We start from the raw sequence: 23,515 nt of genomic DNA on the forward strand, positions 1-23,515 counted from the left end.
TTACCTCAGTCCCCAGAAAAATCATGGATGGGATCCTCAAAGAATCCATTTTGCAACACTTGGAAGAGTGGAAAGATCAGGAGTAGTCAACATGGATTCACCAAGGGCGAATCATGCCTGACCAGTCTGATTAGCTGGATGGAAAACTGTCTAGATGGTTGGGCCCAATGTATTGAGGTCTGGTTGGTCATTGGTTTCAAGTGGAGTGCCTCAAGGATCAGTTCTAGGGCCAGCATTGTTCAACATCTTTATTAATGACCTGGATGAGGGGATGGATTGCAACCTCAACAAATTTGCAGATGACACGAAGCAAGCGGGGACAGGTAGAGACTTTGGAGGGTAGGGGGATAGGGTCCAGTGTGACTGAGATAAATTGGAGGATTGGGCCAAAAGAAATCTGATGAAGTTCAACAAGGACAAGTGCAGAGTCTTGCATTTTGGACAGAATAATCCCAAGCATTCCTACAGGCTGGGAACAGACTGGCTAAGTAGCAGTGCAGCAGAAAAGGATCTGGGGATTCCAGTGGATGAGAGACTGGATATTAGGCAACATTGTGCCCTTGTAGCCAAGAAGGCTAATGGCATAATGGGGTGCATTAGGAGGAACACTGCTAGCAGATCTTGTTATTATTCCCCTCCATTCGCACTGATGAGGCCATATCTGGAGAATTGCATTCAGTTCTGGGCCCCGCCAGTATAGAAAGGATGTGGATGCATTTGGGATGGTCCAGCAGAGGGCAACGGAAATGATTAGGGGTCTGGAGCACATGACCTAAGAGGAAAGGCTGAGGGATTTGGGCTTGTTTTGTTTCCAGAAAAGAAGAGCGAGGGGCATTTGATAGCAGCTTTCAGCTTTCTGAAAGGGGGCTCTAAAGAGGATGGAGAGAGGCTGTTCTCAGTAGTGATGGATGGAAGTACAAGGAGCAATGGTCTGAAATTACATAGAGGAGGGTGTAGGTTGGATATTAAGAAAAAATGTTTCACCAGGAGGGTGGTGAAACACTGGGAATGTGTTACTGAGAGAGGTGGTGGAAGCTCCATCCGCAGGGTTTTTTAAGTCCTGTCTTGGATGATAGAGATTATCTTGCTCTGTCCAGGGGGCTGGACTTGATGACCTGAGGTCCCTTCCACCTCTATGATTCTAAATCTTTCTGGTTCCCAGGTATAATCCCAAACATAAAGAGACGGTGCGCAATTCATTTGGAATCAGACCTGATTTCTGTTGGTAGGTCACCTATTGACTTGCTGAACTGGGCAATTTGCTTATCTTTGTCTGTTCTTCTTTTGCAATTCTTCCAGTATTTAGATTGCAAGCTCTTTATAGCAGGGATGTCTCATATATGCACCTAACACAACAGTTTTAATTTCAATGGAGGCCTTGTGATGTTCCTGTGAGGCTAACAGTGGAGAAAGCATTTGAAAATTCTGTCCTTAAATACACAGGGATTCTGTGCGTTCAAGCATTCCCAACTGTTTTGGGAGTAATTGGTGGTTATACAGATAATGAAACAATAAAAAGATACATTAGATGAGTGGGAAGGAAGGGAAGCATATAAGCTGTCTTGCTTTTTGGAATATGTCAATCACTAAGGCCGTTTCTACACAGGCCACTTCCAAAGGAAGTGGCATGCTAATACACGGAGTGAAAGATGCTAATGAGGTGCGGATGCAAATTCTCCACGCCTCATTAGCATAACATCACGTGATCTGGAGTCCAGAAGACTGTTCTTCCAGATTCCAAAATGCTGTGTAGAAACGCGGCCCCAGGGGGCCTTCCAGAAGGAAGTCCTTCTTCCGGAGGCCCCTTCTTCCTGAAAATTTTTAGGAAGGATTTCCTTCTTTTGGAAACTCCCCTGGGGCCTTCTTCTGGAGGCCACCCCAGGACCACGCTTCTACACAGAGTTTTGGAGTCCGGAAGTACCGTCTTGAGGACTCTAAATCACTTGACGTTATGCTAATGAGGCATGGGGAATTTGCATCCACGCCTCATTAGCATCTTTCGCTCCGTGTATTACCATGCCACTTCTGAAGAAAGTGGCCTGTGTAGAAATGGCCTAACTGATCAGATTTCTTGTGGACAGCTTTTTCATAATTGTACATTACGAGGTTTCTGGCACTATCTCTATAGCATATAGTGCTGGTCACCCAGAGAGGCTGTGGACTGGATGGCCCACCAGCCTGGTAGGGAACAAAAATTGCGTTGGGTCTGTTGGTTTCAAAACACATGAATGCTTTGATTGGACTTTATCAAGCTAAAACATTACCTTATACTTGTATGAAAATGCAGCAGACCTGCTCCTCTTGTGTCATAGATCAATACAAAAGAGAGACATAGCAAACAAAATATCAGCTTCTACCCCAAAAGTTGAGATGTATTCTGCATCATTAGATATCTTTAAATCAGGGGTGAGCAAACTTTTTATGTCAGGCCCCACTTTTCATCCCTGCAATTAGCAGCACACCTTCCCTGCCACCGCTCCCACCACCCCCCAACCTGTCTAGTGTAATCCAAACTGATGGAATTTTTGGTTATGTTCATATGAAGCAAAAACCCTTTTCTGTAGGGGTAATAAAATAAAAACGTAAAATGTAAAGACTTTATTAATCAGTATGTAAGTGTTAATAAACATACATAAAAAGTAACATATTTCTGCCAGGCCCCCACCTTGCCCCTGCGTTAGGTCATGATTGGATTAAGAAACCAGTGTAATATAATTTTAGTATGAGAACCTAAGTTTCTCTTGAGTATATTTTATTTTTAGAGTGTATTTCTTGCTGCACTTATTATTTAGACAGTTTCCAGTCATAAATGATGGCTGTACATGCAAGGTGGGTCATTTTATTCCCAAAAGTCCATTTAATTTAAAATTTATTTAATTTGTGTGCATAAATATTGGCTTTCATATGTAAAAGACGTTTTTGTAGACATAATGAATGCGTGCCTATTTTTTTTCTGGTGAATTCTGAAACTGCCTTATTGGGCTGTGATTAAAGGACTCTTCCAAGGAAACACTTGTGAAAGTTCAGGGAAAGTCAAAAGGATTTTTTTCTTAAACTTTTCTAGCTAAACAGAAGAAACCAAAACTCTTAAACAAGTTTGATAAGACCATTAAAGCTGAACTGAATGCTGCAGAAAAGCTACGTAAAAAGGTAGGCTTGAATTCCATGTTCTGATACTGTAAACCATGGCTACAAATGAACAAACACAAAAGTAACAGGGGTAATGAATTTCATATTTGTTTCTGTGCCAAATGCTTGGCTAGCAAAAAACAAATTTGTGATTATATTTTAATGCTCATTTTAGCTTGGTAATTCACCTTTCGTCTTGTTAGATCATATTGCGTATTCCTTCATATCTGTCCAAGGCACTCACTCTGTTTTATAAAATTCACATCTTAACCATTTTTAAATGTTGTAGTATGTTGCAAGTGTTCCAATTTTTATTTCTACATGTATGTACAAAACAGTTGTTTAAAAAAATTAGTGGATACTGGTCATATAAGGATTGGTGATAGTAAAGTAGGTTAAAATCTTTAACTTATACTGTTTTGCATACAATAAAATTGCATTACAAAACAACAGATATATAAGTACATATAGAAGATGGAAAGAATTATAAAATTCAATGTTTATTGTTTGTAAAACCTAGGAAAAACACCCAAATCAATCAACTGATCCAAAACACCCGATGAAAAATCTGAACCATAGAGGTTATAGAATCATCAGGTTGGAAGAGATCTCAGGAAATCATCACATCCAACTCCTTCCTATGAGCAGGACCAATCCCAAGTCAGGGCTTTGTCCAGTTGGGATTTAAAAACCTCTAGGGATGAAGATTCCTCCACATCTATAGGTAACCTATTCTAGTGCTTCACTACTCTCCTGGTGAGCTAATTTTTCTTAATCTCCAACCTAGACCTCTCCCACTGCAGTTTGAGACCATTGCTCCTCGTTTGGTCATCTGTCACCACAGCAAACAGCACATCTCCATCCTCTTTGTAACCCCCCTTCAGGTAGCTGAAGGCTTCTATCAAATCCCCCCTCACTCCTGCAGACTAAATAAGCTTAAATCCCTCAGACTCTCCTCATAAGTCATGTGCTCCAATGCCCTAATCATTTTTGTTGCCCTTCGCTGGAATCTCTCCGATGTGTCCACATACTTTTTGTAATGGGGGACCGCAGAATTGAACAAAGTATTCCAAATGTGGACCCATGAGTGTCGAATAAAGGGAAATAACTAGTTCCCCAGATCTGCTGGCAATGCACCTACTAATGCAGCCCAACATGCCACTAGCCTTCTGGGCTACACGGATGCATTGTTCACTCAGATCCAGTTTCTCATCCACTGTAATACACAGGTCCTTTTCTGCAGAACTGCTGCTTGGCCAGTTGGTCCCCAACCTGTAGCACTGTTTGGGATTCTTATGCCCTAAGTGCAGGACACTGCACTTGTCTTTGTGAGGTTTCACAAGGACAAGTGCAGAGTCCTAAACTTCTCTTGGCCCAATCCTCCAATTTGTCTGGGTAACTCGGGACCCTATCCCTACCCTCCAGCATATCTATCTCTCCACTTAGCTAAGTGTCATCTGTGAATTTGCTGAAGGGTGCAATCCATCCCCTTGTCCAGGTCATTAATGAAAATGTTGAACCAAACCCGCCCCAGGACTGACCCTGATGGGACTCCGCTTGATACTGATTACCAGCCAGGCATCATGCCATTGATCATAACTCGTTGAGCCCAACAATATAACTCACTTGGTAACTCAGGGCATCAGTTGTTAAAGTGGTTAATTTGATACATAAGGGAATATTGGGAACTAATATATATTAAACTTAAAAGTGTGCAATAGTTCCATGTGTGCCCAGAAAGCCTTATTTCTAACCCTACCTCAAGTATTGCTATTAAACCATGTCATTTTTCCACTAATGCAATAGTGAAGTGCTCACTAAGCCAGTCTGTAGGAGAGAAAAATTGCAGATTTCCATTATTTGAGAACACTTTTGGCCACTAAAAAACTGCAGTCCATTTTGATGTTAACTGGTAATGTCTCAGTCAGCACCCCTTAAATTCACTAGTTTGGAGAAAGAGAAATTGCAACACCTAAAAGTTTTTAGAGGCTGTTTGTACACTCGCCCCCTCCTGTCAGATGTGGCATGGTAAAGAGGCAATTCAAAGCAGGCTAATGAGGCACTAACATGTATATTCACCACCTCATTAGCATAATGGCAGCTGCACGAATTTCAAAGTGCAGACTTCAAACTGCAGATTGACAGTGTAGATGGGGGCAGCTTTGAAATAAGTGCTCCACTTTGACATTCCCTTACTCCCACAGAAGTAGATAGGAGTAAGGGAATGTCGAAGGGGGGTGCTTATTTCAAAGTTGCTCCCATCTACAATGTCAATTTGCAATTCGAAGCCTGCACTTTGAAATTCGTGCCGCCACTATTACGTTAATGAGGTGCTGAATATGCCCATTAGCACCTCATTAGCCTGCTTTGAATTGCCTCATTACCATGCCACCTCCAATGGGAGCGGGTGAGTGTAGAAGGAGACAGAGAGAGCACTCTACCCAAGGTTTACAAATCTGAAGTGCCAACCAAAATGTAAGAAGGAGGAGGTGTGGCACATGCTTTCAGAAGTTGAAGACCAATGTTTTGATATGAAAGCTATAGAACCCGATCCACCAGAAAAGAAATATCAACCTTCTGCTGGTGGGCATCTGACTCAGATGATGAAAATGAACATGGTCTGGATTGTTCTTGAGCAAAACTCATCAGCAGCTATGTCCTGGGTTGTAACCGAAATCACTGTATTAGACTATGAGGAAAATAGCCAAAAAATTAAATAAATGGTATTCTATTATTGGTTCACAGTAAAATTAATCACAAAAATGAATTTTTTAATCTCTTGGTAGCCCTACTTTAAGCCATTTAATATATGCCATGTTTGGTGTTTGTCATTTTTTAATCATGTTTCTGATTTTTTAATCAAAATGTCATGTGGTACTAGATCAAATTTCTTTCAGGATTCAAGTATATTACATCAAAACAAATACTTTTTTCAGCCATATTTGTATTCTCATCAAAAATGTTGATGGACATTAATTATAGTATCCTCCTTCAATTTGTTATTAATAGTACTACATTATCTTGTTCAGGATGGAAGTCAGGATGACTCCTATAATTATAGGTCCGTTTACTCTTCAATATTGGCACATTAGCATTCTTCCCTTCTTCTGGAACTTCTCTGGTATTCCAGGACTTGTTTAAAATCAACATTAATTATTCCAGGAGCTCCTTAGCCCTCACTTCAAAACTCCACGATGCAAGTTATCTGGACATGCTAATTTAAAATTGTTGACTTCAGTAGCTCTTATTTAATAACTTCCTGCAATAGTAGTGGCTGCAATGCCAGACCCTGGCTACTGGCTCCTCCAGGGAGGCAGCAGGGCTTCAGTGCATGCCCTGGCCCCCAGTAATGCTCCTTGAGGGGGTGGGACAAATCTGCATGCTCCTGTGGGGAGATAGGGCTGTGCAGCCCACCTCCAGCTTGCAATGGTGCTCCTTGAGGAAGGCAGGGGCTGTGCAACTCCAGCCTCAGCCCTGGTGGTGCTGTTCTGGGATGCTGGTGCTGCTGGCTGGTGGAGCTGCTAGCTGGTGGTTACCACTCTTGTTCAGCACTGTAGCCAAGAACTCGGGGCAGAGGAGCTTGTGGCAGGGGACCACTTGTCTGGGCCACAGGTGGGCAGTGTGGAGAGCTATGGCCCTAGCTAGTCACTCTCTTGATTGGGTGCTCCCCTCCCCTGCAGTTACTCTTCAGTATAGTTGCCCCCACGAGTCACTGTGTAGTATAACAGGCCTTCCTATCAAACCCCTCCCTTTCCATGTTATAGAAAACAATCCCATTCCAGGCACATCCTGTTTTCCTGGCACAACCATCCCTGACCACATTCCTGGCCTTGCTTTAAGTTAGGATAAGAGGGAGCTGCATACCAAACTAGGTGGTTCAAACTCTCACTGTTTAGGAGGAGTTCTTGAACAAACAAGCTCACGGACAAAGGGATGGACTTGCAGGCAGAGGGATGCGCACTCTATAGATTTATATCTAAAACCATCTGGGGCTGGATGCAGCTTTTCTGTGTCTACAATATGTGCATTCCCTAATATGAGCAGAAGTGAGTCATCACTTCATGTGAGGGGTGAGATTAAGCTCATTACACAGCAGTAACCTGCACTCCTGTAGTCCAAATCCTTAAAACTAAGCAACATGGTACTGGATCATAGTTGTCATGCCAGATATTATATACAGTCACCCAGAGGTGCTAGTGTCCATGTGGTCACTAAAATCACCCATTGCAAAAAATAATATAGGTTATTGTGAAATGAGGGCAAGGCAAAGCCTTGGTCATCTCAAGATGAAAATTCTAGCTACAGTCAGCTATTTCCTACACTGCATTTTACATGTCTTGATTAACTATTTCTGACGCAATTTACTTTTTCAGGTCTAATGTGATTCACCCTAGTGTCTAGTGTTTCTTGGTACAATTGTAATCCATCTAAGTTTTTTTTTTTCAACCACTTTAAGACAAAACAAAACAATTGGTTTTAACCAAGAGCAGCTAATTATATTGAGCTGTATGTATGCATTAAAATGAATGTCTCTGGAATAAGCAGACAATCTGGTGAGATAGTGTATAAGAGACAACATTATTTCCTCATGATTTTATAAGGGCTTTGCTTCAAGATAAACTATTTAGTATAAATATCTTCTTCACAGGGAAAAGTTCAAGAAGCTCTGAAGGCCTTTGAAGTATTAGTGACCAAATATCCAGAGAGTCCACGAGCAAGATATGGAAAAGCACAGGTACCAGTGAAACTGTTGTAAATGTAAAAATAATACTGTGAGGTTTTCCAATAATAGGGCCCTGTGTACAAAACAAACTGCTTCTGTATTCTGTACAATGATCCCAGTTTTTAAGTTAAAATTCTTGTTTGGCTATTTTCAAGCATCCTCTTCCTGAAGATACGGGAGGACAGGTTTTGAATTCCGAATAATTTAGTTCCTTGACACAATAACTCCAAAACAGAAATAATCATTTTTAAAGCTTGGGGGAATCACAGAAATAGGTGTAAAAGAATCTATTTGAACTCATTAGTCAAGAGGCACAAAGTGTGAAATCATCACAGAGGAAGGGAGTTGTGCTGTGCTACTATTAGGCTGTGGCTACACTTGCCCCCTTCTTCAAAGGAGGCATTGGAATGACACAGAACGGGCAATACCAATGAGGTGCTGCCATGCATATTTAGCACCTCATTAGCATAATGACAGCTGTGTGAATTTTGAAGCTGCTAACTTTGAAGTGTGGACCGGCAGTCTAGACATGGGTGCTTCGAAATATGCACCCAACTTCAAAATTCCCTTACTCCCAAAACGAATTTGAAGTTAGCAGCTTCGAAATTCGTGTGGCCGCCATTATGCTAATGAGGCACTGCAAATGTATGGCAGTGCCGCATTGATATTCCTGGGTCTGTGTCATTTCCAGGCCCCCTTCGAAGAAGAAGGCTAGGGTAGACACGGCCTTAATGAAGCAATTTAAATGGAGTCGCTATCAGTTTTCACGTGGTAAACAACAATTATTCAAAAACTAAAGTCTCCAAAAAACTAGCACATCAATGCTACTACACAGTGGACCAAATTCTCTGGTCATGTAAATGGATGAAATTCCATTGAAGTCAATGGCTCCTGCATCCTTGTATGCCAGTAGAATATTTGGCCCCATAGATGTGATGGTGCTTCAGTTAACGACAGATTTCTGTATTAAAGAATGCTTATTTCCTGTCATTATGAATCAACCCCTTCCACAGAGCTGTACATTAATGCTTGCAAATGTTTTGAAAAGTAACTCCTAACAGTATAATAGCATGCCTTAAATGTATGGAGTACTGTTCTCACATAGCCTGATGGAGCGTAATAGTCAAAGCAGAACAAGACTTCATAACGCTAAATAAATGGTTAACAAAATGCCACACTGAAATAATAGTTCTCTTGCTGCTGAAGAATCTGCTGGCCATCAGGAAGAGGGTTCAACTGGTATCAAATGTCCATGGAAGCATTGTGGAAGAATTAAAATGTTATTGCAACAGCAGCCTGCGTTTCAGTGAGCGCTTTGGATGAAAATGTTACAAGTGTGAGGGAGTGGTGATTTTAATACTTACCCCCATTACACGTAGATTGAACTCAGTTATAAAAAAAAGAGATTATTTTTAAGAGGGAGACTCTTGGCAAAGCTTCAATCAAAGTGATTTGTATGTGAGTAGTTGAAGTATTGGGCATTTTGTTACTCCACTGAGTTGTCTAAGGCTGCATCTACAGTACGACACAGAATTGAATTTAAAGGAGTCTTCACTGTAAATGCCATTAGCTCGAATAAGTGAGTCCTGATACTGATAAGAAAATGTCCATATTGTGGGATGGGTATAGCATCAATTTCGAATTTAAAATTTTGAATAAAGGCTACTGTGGAAGTGCCATGTCTTAAATTTGAATTTATTAGCCTCCAAAAGTGCCCCTTATGTATCCCACAAAGCCACGTGGTGTCCCTCCATGTATGGCTGCTTTTTTCTCTGCTGCTGTCCATCCAGGTGTGCAGGAAGAAGGTCACAGGAAGCCTGTGAATTTTTGATTGACTTAGAATTAGAATTCTGCAGCACTCAGACCTGGTTAAAAATCAATTTTATTAAAAATAGAATTTATCTCGTAGTGTAGATGTAGCCAAAGTGTAAGTCAGGACAGTAATCAGTAATGGCTAGTGTTAGCATTAAATTACATTTCTGCTATTTACTATTTTGGTGCTATAACAGAGGCTGCTGTAACACATTCTTTATGAGAACAACTCCCTGTAAAAGGATTGGCCAGAATGCTTTCTTCTCCATGGCACGTGCCTCTCCCAAGCCCGCTGACAGGCAACGCAAAGGGGGAACTGCCCCAGGGCCCAATGGCAGTGGCTGAAGCCCCGGGCCCTTTAAAGCAAAAGCAGAGAGCTGCACGGTACATGCTGGGACACCCTGAGGGATGCCTGATAAGTGTGAGGATGTTCTTTCCACCACAGGAAAAGTGCTAAGATATTCTTCCCACAATAGGAATGTTAAATGTTACTATATTATGGTCACTATTTCCAAGTGGTCTTATCACAGTTACCTTGTGAACCAGATCCTGCACTCTACAACTAAACCATGAATTGCCTCTCCCCTTGTGGGTTCCTGTACTAGCAACTCCAAAAAGCAATCATTTAAGGTATCAAGAAATTGTATCTCTGCATCTCGTCCTGAGGTGGCATATACCCAGTCAATGTGGGGATAACTACTATTATTGAAATTTTGGTTTGATTGCCTCCCTAATCTCCCTTAGCATTTCATAGTCACTAGCACTGTCCTGGTCAAGTGGCCGATAGTATATCCCTACTGCTAAATTCTTATTAGAGCATAGAATTTCTATCCATAGAGATTCTATGGAACCTTTTGATTCATTTAAGATTTTTACTTCATTTGATTCTACATTTTCTTTCACACATAGTGCCACTCCCTCACCTGCATGACCTGTTCTGTCTTTCCGATATAGTTTATACCCCAGTATAATTGTGTCCCATTGATTGTCCTAATTCCACCAAGTTTGCGTGATGCCTATTATATCAATATGCTCCTCCAATACAAGGCACTCTGGTTCACCCATCTTATTATTTAGACTCCGAGCATTTGTGTATAAGCACTTTAAAAGTTTGTCACTAGTCATTTGTCTACCCTTTCCTGATTCTTTTTCATGAGGTTTTCTCTTCTGATCAAACCCATACTTTATCCTCTTCTGTCTTCTTCTCCTGACTAAAACATAGAAAATTTCTATCAATAGGCTCTCGTCTAAGAGAAGTCTCTGTGCGATCCACACACTCCTTTGCACCAATCGGCTTTCCCCCGTTTGTTAGTTAAAAACTGCTATACGACCTTTTTAATGGGAAGTGCCAGCAGTCTGCTTCCACTGTGCTTTAGGTGGAGTCCATCTTTCCTGTATAGGCTCCCCCTATCCCAAAAGTTTCCCCAGTTCCTAATAAATCTAACCCTTCTTCCCTATACCATCGTCTTATTCATGCACATCATCATGCATTTGGCTGACATAAGTATATTGTATAGTATTTTCCCCTTTCAATTTCATAATAGTAAGTCTGAGTCAAACAGTTATGATATGTTGAATTGATTGCAGAAACTAAGATCTTCATTCAATACTGCAGACTTTTTAAAGAAATACATACATACCTCATAGAAATGGAAGGAGCATCAAGAGGCTCCTGCAGGCGAGAGTCCATTCCCCTGCCCTCTTGGCGGGACCAAGCACCCTCCCTGACAGATTTTTTTTTTTAAATCAATTTGCCCTGTACTTCTAAGTGTCCTCCTCAAGGATGGAACTCACAACTCTGGGCTTACAAGGCCAATTATAAAACTATGTAAAGCAATCTGAGGTATTAACTGCTGACAGCAACAATATGTGGTTAATGTGTTTGTTTGAAACTTTTTAAAATTAATGCCAATGTAGTCAATAAAATGTTGAATACAGATTAACTGGTCTTTATATATTTCCATTATTGATGCGTTTGTGATACACTAAAATACCTGTTAACTACAGTTACAGTGTTTTTGTGATACACTAAAATATCTGTTAACTAGCTGAACATGAATGGATTACAAGACAGTAAAAATAAGAGAGATTAGGAAGGACTAACAATCTGTTTTAGCATAGAAAGACTATAAAATAATATCTACACTTTTAATATTAAGTGTCTTGAAGTCATTGGGAGTTTTTCCATTGTCTGCAATGGAGCGAGCAGTTCACCCTACACGTCAATCTCCTTTCAAAGTTGAAAAAACAAAATGAGGTTCAAAGAACGTTCTTAGTGGAATTCTGTCAGCGAGTGTAAGTTGAAATGGGGGACAAGAGAGACTTGTTGGGAGTAAGGAAACAAACTAGGGCTACATTTACACTTACCCCGAAGGTCAATGGCAGCAACACGATTTTTGGTACGCTAGTTGTGTACCAAAATTGAACTTTGTAGCCTTCAACTTCCACAGCTGTCTTCATGGCAGAAGGTCAACGAGAGCACTGCTCCTGTCGATCTCCCTTAATCTTTGCAGCTCTCAAGGAGTTCCAGGGTTGATGTTGGCCCCGGAATGCACCGTTTTGTGCAATTGTGAATCAGCACCCTGGAAGATCAAACCTAAGCGGCTGATCTTCCATAGTCAGCATAGATATAGCCTAGGTGAAGGTGAGCCTGCAGGAGCTAAAGATATAAATGGAGGAGGTTAGGGTGAAGAGCACAGTTAACCAGGAGAAACAGGTGAGGGACCAGTAGGATTCCAGGGGTGAAAGAACTGAATCTAAGGTGGGAGGGTAGCAACTAATGGTAACACAGCAATGATGGGGGAAAATGTCCAGTTTTCTCATGCTGTCAGAAGTCTGAGAAGGTTTCTCTTGGTTGTTTCCCCCTTTTTGGAAGAGGAGAAACAGTTCACACAATGCAGCTGGAAGGAGAAGGAAGGGGAGCCACAAGGTGTTGTTTTGAAACCTTCTCTCTGGCTGTTGCAGCCTTCTTTGAGGGAGGAGTCCTGAGACTTTGGAAATTGTCACAGTCTATCTCTTGCAAACTCCTCCTAATTATATTTTTGTAGCAGAAATTCTAATTCTGGACACACAGTGCTTCAGATTTGGTTTTATGCATTTTATTAACATGCTACTTTTGAAAAAATACAGAATGATCAATCGTCAGTTGGAATAACTCAGTTACTTCAGTGGAATTACATCAACTGAAAATTTGACTCCATGTCTCTATATACTAAGAAATGGTTTTTGCTTATATGGTCTATCATTTCATCTGATTGACACTGATGCCTGCCAAGAAGAGAATGAGGAAGTAAGACTGTGATGTGGGTAGCTGTGAATAAAGTGCCTGGGCTTTAATGCATGTATATTTTTCTCATACATATGATGACAAGCGTTTCCCAGGGATATGTAAGTGCTGTATATAAATCCATTTTGCCAGAGTGCCCAAGCAAGTTCTGCTCCAAGCTCACACCAAAGTTGACCAGACTTGAGAAGACTTGTGAAATTTGACACATTAACTAGGAATTATACATTTTTTCCTTTACTCCAAAAGACATACTTTTTAAACTCCAAACTATATGATAATTTGTTATAACAATTTTGTGATTCCACCTAGAGTGAGGATGACTTAGCTGAGAAGATGAGAAGCAATGAAATACTGCAAAAAGCCATCAGTACCTATGAAGAGGTGGCTAGCCTGCCAGACGTCCCTTCTGATCTAGTGAAACTGAGCCTGAAACGACAAGCAGACAGGCAGCAATTTCTTGGTAAGATATAAGTTTGTGTATGACCTAAATGGGCAGAATATATGGGGGAGATTTTCAAATGTTATTAAGGAAGTAGGAACACCAATTCCTTTGTTTTGTTTTTGATTTTTTTTTCTTATGTGATATGTAAGTCCCTTACATGGTTTTGAAAAATCTACTCCCTAAAATGTTGTTGTTCGTTAGGTATTTTGATACAGTATTATCTAGAATGCCAAGAATTGGGCCATATTGTGCTAGGTAATGTGTATAAATATAGCGAAAGACAGTCCCTGATTCATGAGTTTACAATCTATAGTGATACCAATAGGTGAAAGAAACATTGGTAGGCTCATTTTCAGAGGTGTAACTCAGGCATCATGCTTGCATGGTAAGTGTTTACACATGATCATGCAGGGAACCTGCCACAGAACAACCTTGAGTTATGTTTACCTCACTGTGTCTAAGGCTCTGTCCACACTTCGGGGGAAGGTCGATGCTGTCAAGGTTGATTTTTCTGCAGTTTGATTTAGTTTGCATGGTAGGGATGTGCTAAATCAAACTTTGTGTGTCTCTTTTAGCGCCAGTTCTCCTACCCCTGGTTAGAAGTAAGGGAAGTTGATGGGAGCGAATGTTCCCATTTGCCTCCCTTAGTGGAGACAGTGCAGAAGCCCGAATTAAGGTATGTTGACTCTAGCTATGTAATTAATGTAGCTGGAATTTTGTATCTTAATTTAATCTTCTGCTACAGCATAGACCTGCCCTCTGTTTTGCTATCCGTCATATTGGAATAAGGATGCTTAGCTTTGTAAAATGGTTTGGGATCTACTGATAAAAAGCACTATGCAATAGTTAGGCATTGTTGCTATTGTTCTCCTGAGTCCCAGTTCAGTGCCTTTACCCACTATCCTTCCTTTCTGGATGTTTGGGAAACTGCTGTTTCTCAAAATCAAACCCTCCTTTTAATGCACAGTTTCCAGATTGTATTTTGACGCTCTTAATACATTGTTAAGGGATGGTAATTAGTGAGTGTAACTCTGTTGCAAGAAATCTATTATTTATTGTTGCTCGTAAGCTTCCTGTCAGTGTGTTTGATTTTATTTATTTAAAATATTTTTAACATAATTTACACTCATTGCTATTGAAACTCTTTCTAAGAAGCAAAAACCTCAGGAAATTATTATGCCATCAATTAGATATGCTGTATCTCAGCTGTGTGGTTTCTTAGATCTTATGGATTAAAGTACTACACAAAAACTATCATAACCAATGAATTCACTAACCGAAAGAAAAAAATTGTCTTCACTGGCATGCTGGCCTCAGGATTTTAGCAAGGCAAGGTGGGTAGGGTAGTAACTTCTGTTGGTGAAGAGGGATGGCTTTGACATGCTTATATCTGAAGAACAATTATGTAAGTATGAAAGCAATCTCTTGCTACGGTAAAAGATAGTACCCACCTTGTTGCTCAAAAATCATTTGCTTATTTAATGGACTGGGTCTTGGACTGGAAGTAGTGCACAGCTGAGTTCAGTGCATCGTGGGTAATTTAAGGCTACCACTAGACTGTGTCATGCAGGTGGTATCTTGTATAATTTTCCCTGTATATTTATGTGTCTGGGTTTTTATAAAGTGATGTCTGTGGTTTCACAATGGCATCTGAATTCTTGCATGGTCTTTGTAAATTGCTTTTATTTTTCACTGCCACAGATAACTTTAACTTATGCCAACGTCATTACAGGACAATAGAATCCTGTTCTTTATGGGCATGAAAAGAACCTGCCAGAGAGTTTTGGAAATTCTGAGCCCAACTCTCATAGGATTATGAGATTCCACCTATTTATGCCCACCAACTCTTGGAGAAAAGAGGTGGATTTCAAAGGAATCCCTTATGGACACATTTTGAGTAGTAAATTTTGAGTGCTTCAGTTTTTAGACTGAATAACTTTAGAGTCAGGTGGCCTGACGTTCAGAGATGGCAGAATCAGCATCTACAACTAATTTCAGCTGCTGGGATTTGTGGGTGCTGATGATCACACAGTTGGAAGTTAAAGTTGGGACTCCAAAACTGAAGCACCAAATTAGAGGGCACTTTTGAAAATTTGGTCTCCTGTGATGACCCCTGCATAGGTACAGCCGTGAGCAGACATAAAGATCCATCCACATGCATCAGATTTCAGGAATGGCTTGTTCACAATCTTTCTCTTCATGAAAAAGATCCCAGTCCAGGAAAACAGTGGAGCACATACTTAAATTTTACTCTGTGAAACAATTGATTTCAGTGGAACTATTCAGTTGCTCAGTTAAGAGTGTGCATAAATGCTTTGATTTATCAGAGCCAAAAAGTGATTTCCAGACTTTGTGGATCACTTGGAGATCGGCAGAAGAAGAATATCTGCAGAAGTGTAATTACTCTTTCTGAATTACATATAATTGTCCACTAGAGGCTCCCATAACACCGGAAGATACATACAGTTCCATCAGTGATTTCTTAAGTATTCCTTTTAAGGTGATAATGAATTAGTTAAAAGCATTCATATGTAGTGAAGTCCACTTTTATGTTATTTATCATCAGTGATCATTTGTGAAATGTGTACGATTCTAAATTTGTGTTTTTTCCTTAGAATATGTGATATATGTCAGTTGTCTTTGATTGGCATTTATTTCTCTAACTTGTAACCCTTGTTATAATTCATTCTTGTCCAAACAAATTAGGTCACATGAGACGTTCTCTGGTTACTCTTCAGAAATTAATTCATCTGTTTCCCAATGATATTTCATTCAAGAATGACCTTGGAGTGGGTTACCTCCTGGTAGGAGATAACAGCAATGCCAAGAAAGTGTATGAAGAGGTGAGCTTCCCTTATATATCAAATGCAAAAAAAAGACACTTAAAACATTTATTTGAAAGTTTGCTTCTTAACTCCCTTAATGATTTGTAAAGCAAATCATGTGTATGAGTGGCTCTTATGGGTTAATATAAATACCACTTTTCTCATGAACAGTTGATCTTAAATTGGTTGCTCAAATATTCCTGTTATCAACATATTAAATTCACCATAGACTAGTAAGGTTCAAGTGGAACTTTTTTACATGATTAACATAAATTGTCTCCTTATGCCTTAGAGTAACCAGCTGTGCATACATTTATATATGTTGAAATCTAATGCTCACGATGAGAGGCAAACGCTTCCATTTATGCATTGGACAAAATACAGCACAAATCCCTTATTTTGCTCTCTCAAGCTATGTTTACCCAGCACAGTTATTTCAAAATAACAGCTGTTATTTTGCAATAACTATCCTAGCAGCTACATGATGTAACCACTCTTTTGAAATAAATTTGAAAAGCAGTTGAATTATTTTGAAATTGGTAAACTTCATTGCAGGAAGAATAGTGCCTATTTCAAAATAGCTATTTTTGAAATAGGTGCTGTTAAGATAGAATAGTGCCTATTTTGAAATAAGCTATAATATGTCCAATGGCTCTATTTCGAAATAGGCTCCCTATTTGAATATTTCAGAATAAGGCTGCTGTGTAGAGGTAGCCTCGGTGTGCCTCAGCCCTGTTCTGGAGGGATAGATACACAGGAATAGATACATAGGCATCTACCAAATTCGCAGCTCTGAAAAATATGTCACAGACAGGGAAATCAGACCTCCAACCTGAAATCCTAGTTATTGCAGGGAAGAGAAATGGTCAGGGCTGAGGATGCTCCAGTGTGGGGGGGCATCTACTGCTCACCAAGGTCCAGCTGTTAACCCACAGGGCTCTGGCAGATGTGATTTTTCTCTTCTGTACAGCCACTCTTGGAAGGGAGATTAAACCCACCTCCTCTCTGGGTACCTGCTCTGGCTGCAGAAAGCTCCCAGACATAATCTTACCTCGGGGGTCCATGCCGGGGGAAAAGGAAGTCCTGTCCCTCCCCAGCCTAGCTGGGACTGGAAGCTAGAAGCCTTTTTCTGGACACTCCCAGTAGCATGGGGGAAGATCAGACCCACTTTTGGGAACCTCTCCTGGCTGCAGGAGGCTCCATGGGGATCTGAAGGCAGCACAAAAATGAAGATGGCAATCATGTAGCCTGCCTTTCCCCCCTCCCCCCCCCAACAGCTTCACAACCCTCAAGACCTCCTTTGGACTGGTACTCCAGTGGCTATACCACTGGGAAATTTCAGATTTAAACATCTAAAAAAATGAAATCAACCAATTAAAAAGCCCTCTGGCCACGAAAAGGATGAAAATGGACTATGAATTTTATAGGGCCCCAGGAAGGTGATAGGGCAGTTCTATATCTGACCTTTCAAATGTTGTCTTCCTTTCTCAGACTGCCAAAACAAGTGGCAATCTAATCTCATTTTTATGTGGCAGCTTTTGTGATGTGAGTTGGTGCTGCTTGTCTGCTTCACACTGTAATTGAATAGTCTAGTGGAAGCTCCACCCACCTGAGAGGGTTTTCTGATACACATGACAGAGAAAGCTGGAGACCCCTTACCCCATGTGTGGAGCTTCATCTGGACTGGGAGGTCAGAAGCTTCTAGAACTCAGGCTGTGAGAGTCTGTTTCCTGCTGACTGTCCTTCCCCTGAAGATGCTGGTATTCTTGTTCTACCATCTAACTAAAGGATTATCTAGATTCACCAACACACGAGACGTCTATTATCCAAAGTGCAAATGGGAACTAAGCTGTTGGTGCTGGGTGCCGGGTCCCATATGGAGACCACATGCTACTGCAGCAAATAAAATGTTGCTGTACCTTGCACAGCTTTGTGTCTCCCTTTGTCCAGGAAATGGAGGGTACTCCTGCCCCCCAGGGTCCATGAGCCAGGTGCAATATTTATGGGAGGGTGTGGCTGGAGCAAGGAGTCCAGTCCCAGCACCCACTTCCCAGGTGTTCTCAGAATCATGCCTGCTGCTTTGGCATCTTGTATAAACCCAGCCTTCAGTTCGTATTCTGACATGCCGCCAACATTTCCCTGAGGCACGTGAGACTAAAGAAATGGCAATCTTTAATAATCTGTGTCTCAGCCAGCTCTGCACAGAATCTCATGGAACAAAGAAAAGGCACATTTCTGATCCAAAGTCTGTCTGTCTTTTGAATTTCAGTGACCTGTTGCAAACAGTGTAAGTGTTAGAGCTTGTTTAAAAAGGTCACAGAAATGCATTATTAATGAGAAAAGAAAGCATAAGGCCACCTAAATATAGATAGAAATTGCTATCGGTTCTCTTGATAATTATTTTGATTAAGTACATTGAATAAATTTGCTGTACCATACTCCCAAAATACTGTTCTGAGTAACACTAGGTAAGCTAAGTTATTACTGGTCTGTTTTTAATGCCTTTGTTCCCATGCTGCTATAGACTTCATCCAGTACAATTAATTCCTTTCACCGTTCACTAGCCAGTGTAATGAAGAAGGTCACAATCATTCTTTGTCTTTGTACAAGAGCAACTAATGCCTCATCGGATAGCTTGGCAGATATTCTGTTTAAAATAATGCTTGTTTTTTTCTAATATTCTAACTCTCTCCTGTGAGTGAAACCATGATATCATAACTAACAAAGAGGTTTCGTGAATTTCAATGAGGAGACATTTGTTTAAGGCATGAGGCAGGTCTCTGGAGTCTGTTGCTGATTCCACCATGGAATTCTTGTGTGTGGTCTTAGTCAAGTCACTCATTCTCTCTGTGCTTTATTTTCCCTTCCTTAAAATGATGGTAATATTCCTTTCTCGTGTCTGTTTTGTCAGTTTAGAATGTTAGCTATGTGAGTAGTCAGGAACTGTTTATCGTTCAGAAAAGAATTCTGCGGCCTCTGAATGCTTCCCTCATAATACAGAGAACAGTAATAAAAAAAATATATAACCACTACTTTCCATAGTAGGAAATAAATTTGGATCTCAGGATTTGGCTTCATGTACAAAAGTAAGATTTCTGTTTGTTTGCTTCTCACAAGTATCTTGAAAAGTTTTGGTAGGTTTTCTCCTACCACAGATTTACTTGATGTCAGAGAGGCACTCATCACTGCAGAAGATCAAGTGCTGACATTCGAAATCAGTAGTGGAATATGTGTTGATTTAATTCCACATGCCTATTTTAAAAAGAATATTGCTGAAAATCATTTTTTCCTTCAGGTGGTAACATGATGTCAAGTTGGTAATTTTTGTTTTGTTTTGTTTCGGGGTTTTTTTTGTGACAATGAATGACATGGAAATGTTAGTCATGTCAAGAATATATTTGGTCTCAGCAGATAGAGGCTTTTCAATTTGCATTTCCTCTTTCATCTGCTTATTTCCCATTGAAATTGCAATCATTTTTCTAACAGCATAGTTGGACACACAAAATGAGATTTAACCAGAACTGTTTTAAAATCAGTTTTACAAAGTTTTCCGTAAGGAGTCAGTGGCCACAAAAGTAGTGTGATCTGGTTTTGATTTCAGGGGTGACCACCTTATATGCAACACATCCTTTCTTTTCTCTTCAAAATGATGAACCTGAACATTTTACCTAGAATTAAGAAATTTGTGTCTATAGGTAGAGCTGAATCTGATAGGAAAGATGCTTTATTTTATCAAGCTGTCCACTGTACCGTGGATGGGAGGAAACGTTAAATAGACAGAATTTTATTTTTTTTTCTCCTGTTAAAAGTCCTTCCTTTGAATATTCAGGAACTGAGGAACAGTACATTAAAAATAATCTTTGGAGGAGTCAAATTCATTTGTGTTCACAGTGCCAGAGAGCCCAATTTAATTCTCTTCATGGAATGCCTCGCTTGCAAACAAATTGTTCTGAAGACAAATTCTCTGTGTGGACTTTTGTGCCACTGATTGTCAATTATTTTAAATAGCATATGATGTTTATTTCTATATCCATGATTAATATTTAATGAACTAAGGGGAAATTTAGCAATACTTTCTCAACATGATTAATATTGTGTGCTGCAAATGGAACAAGTTAATATACATAATTTACATTAAATGCTTCAAGTGTACTTTCTGTTGATTTTTATTGAATCACTCTCTTAGAGTGATCATGAATGTAGATTCTTGCCTTAATGCAGATAGATATTGTTAAATGAACTATGATGCCAAGTGGTTAGTAAAATTAAGTCAGATGTATGTTTGACCTTTCTACTTTAGTTAATCAGATTAACAAAATTATATGGCTCATAAATACTGTTGAAACTCAATTTGTTTGGCCCACTAAGCACAGCTTCTTGTTACATATTTGTTCTCTATAGAATATTGTAGCCAAAAATGTAAAATCAATGGCAATACCATTTTTTCCCTAAATGGGATGATCAAACAGATTTTAATGGTAGCTTGCCAAGTCCATTATTTTTACTGGTAACCCTTTTACTAGTAAAAATATAGATTTGGCAGAGCACAGTTAAACTATTTTATTTGTATGTTTATTTCTGTACAGAATTTTATAGACTCTCAGATTATCTGTTTGGTTGAATGTTCGTAATTATTTATTCTTGAGCAAAGTGGGTATAACATGCTACCTTTCTTAGCTAGCATCATTTTACACACACATCATAGTTTTATGTATGAAATTATGCTCAGGTGTAAATGACCCTGTAAGGTGTAAAACAGCACAGAATCTGGTCCAAATGAAAGAGTATTAGGTATTTGCCCAAATAGCCTTTTAAGAGGTTGAATGTTCTGTTAAATTAGACAGTGTCTGGAAAAGGCAGAAGAATATGGGTGAAATAAGAACTTGCATATGACTAATAGTTTCATGAATGTTTATGTACCTTAATTCTTAAAACTGCAATCTTAAAATACTGGGGGCTTTGCTTTTGCCTTAACCCTGGTTCACACTTAAAATTTAGATCAACCTAGACACGTTGTTCAGAGTATGAAAAATTCATGTCCCTGAGCACAGGCACTGACTCTTTTGTTTTTCTGAATGAGTGCTCCATCCCTGCTATACTACAGGCCCTGTCCACACACCGCCTCTGCCTCATGGCCCTACCCTTGCTCTGCTCTCTCCCCACAAGTGAACCCCATCTCACTCTGCCTTTTCCTACCCACACAGTGCCCCCAGCATCTCCTGCCCATCACCAAACAGCTAATCTGTGGGTGGCTGGTAGGTCCTGAGCACCTACTATTTTTTTCCATGGGTGTCCATGTCTATTAGTGTCATATTTATGCCAGCCTCACTCCTATTGGTGATGTGACTAGATCAGTGGAAGAATTCTTCTATCCACTTGTCTATTGCCACATGGAGAAGTAGATTACTTACATCAATGGTAAAGTCCCTGACATCAATATAGGGATGGTGCTAGAGCAGCAGGTGTGTTGCGGTTGCTCCGATATGTATGCTGACATCCAGATTTGGTCCTTAGCTGGTGTAAATGGGCATAACTTCATTCCTATCCACAAAACTATGCTGACTTACTGCAAGCTGAAGATCTGTGCTGATGTCTGTGTCCATTTTTTCATTATTTTAAAGAGTGACAAGTTGTAACAAAAGACAGACTTGAGTATGTAATTATTGTAATGTAATACTACAAATGACACTGAAGTAAACACACAAATTAATCTCAGAAAAGAAGACGGATGAAAGTGGTGAGAGTAGTTTGAGGGTAATGGTGCTCAGATCCATTGTTCTTCACCCTTTGCCAGACACTCTCCCATTCCCCCAGGGATGAGAAGAAGCAAACAATACCATGATGCTTTCTGGGAGTGCAAGACTAGCACTCGCCCATAGCAAAATCTTGGTCTGTGATTTAGCTCTCAAATTCTACCAGCCTCTGACAACATGAGTAGTGCCCTCCAGGGCTTCACAGGCTCAGCTTTCTCATTACAGCTTAATGACAGGCACAATCCAACCCTTGAGTCCTCCAAGTAACTCTGAGGAGTGGCCAGACTCGATCCACTGGGCACTCGCAGAATTTCCAGCAGGATCCGTTCCCAAAGGAACAGTATGCCACCAGTTTGCCAGATGTGCCATAGAACTTAGCTCTGCTTAACACACAGGACTTAGATTTGTTTGTAGAGAAAGCAAGTATAAGTTTATTTAACAAAGAACAGAGAGTCAAATGATAGCAAGTAGAAGTATTGGAAACAAAAGGTCACAGCTGAAATAACATCATGGTGTGCATGCTAGAGCCTAAATTTAACTAATAAGACATTGCCATATCTAGAGCAAGGGTTCACCCAAAACCCTTGCAGCACACTATGGTAAGGCTTGGTTGTGAGCCACCATTCATGAAACAAGCTCACTCTCCTCTTGTCTTCTCAGTGGGCAGATTTATAGTTTGCCTTTGTCTCTACTGTTGCAGTCCATAGATTCGTTGTCTGCACTTGTGAACAGGATAAACCCTATTGCTTGTGTTTTCCTGTCTAGGGCTTCCCCTGGAGACTTTACAATCACTTGATTAGCATTTTGCTCAGACTGTAATGGGCGCCCATTGTGAGCAATACAATACTCAGTTTACATATAGGCAGACAGATAAATGTCTCTTACGTGAAAGAAACTTATTTCTTATATCTTTTGTCCCAAATCACAGACCTGAAGAAAATACATTTCAGTATATAACCATAGCTTCCTATCACCTGTACACACTTTTTGCAATGATTATAAGGACCAGTGTGACAGACTTTCATTAGCAACCTTATCTGACACTCTTTGGTGAGTTGCTGTGTAGATACCAGACCCAGAAGATCCTTGTAACCTTGGCACCTCGTGCCCTGTGTCAGGTGACACCGAGGGTTCCTAGGTCACAAATACCATCTCCAATCCTATTCTCCAACCCACTTCAGTCTATCTGAATCAAGTTCTCGCTTTTCTGTTATCCGTGGGCTTGTCTTGACTGCAGAGTTGAGCATTGCCTCCAACTCAAGTCACAGCCATGCACACATCCTTTAACTTGAATGTGGTGGTTCTTTTAACTCAAGATGGGTGGCATGTCAGATGTTGTAGACTGTAGCTTGAGTTTGCACAGCTTGTCAGATGGCAACACAGCTTTGCTGTGATGTGGCTACAGTCTAGCTTCATTTGAGCGACGTAATTCCCTGTGGGTGGCAAGAAAGGACAAAAAAGTTCTCCTCCAACTCACTGGGGGAAAAAAAATCATAAAGTAGCTCATTTGGCTGCAGTGCAGAAAACCAAGGAATAGCTACTTAG

At 40.3% G+C, this 23,515-nt stretch overlaps 1 protein-coding gene across 8 annotated transcripts in view; it reads left to right on the forward strand.

The window, feature by feature from the left end:
• The window catches only part of ASPH (aspartate beta-hydroxylase), a 196,066-nt gene that overhangs the window by 139,726 nt on the left and 32,825 nt on the right, over positions 1-23,515 (forward strand). For all 8 annotated transcript variants that reach the window (XM_074987144.1, XM_074987139.1, XM_074987146.1 and 5 more), the window contains 4 exons: positions 3,065-3,150; positions 7,778-7,864; positions 13,260-13,410; positions 16,099-16,235. In XM_074987144.1, coding sequence (XP_074843245.1) covers positions 3,065-3,150; positions 7,778-7,864; positions 13,260-13,410; positions 16,099-16,235 — 461 coding nt within the window. The remainder of the gene's footprint in view (positions 1-3,064; positions 3,151-7,777; positions 7,865-13,259; positions 13,411-16,098; positions 16,236-23,515) is intronic.

The sequence above is a fragment of the Carettochelys insculpta genome, chromosome 2 (assembly GCF_033958435.1).
Source record: "Carettochelys insculpta isolate YL-2023 chromosome 2, ASM3395843v1, whole genome shotgun sequence".
In the NCBI taxonomy this organism is placed as follows: domain Eukaryota; kingdom Metazoa; phylum Chordata; order Testudines; family Carettochelyidae; genus Carettochelys; species Carettochelys insculpta.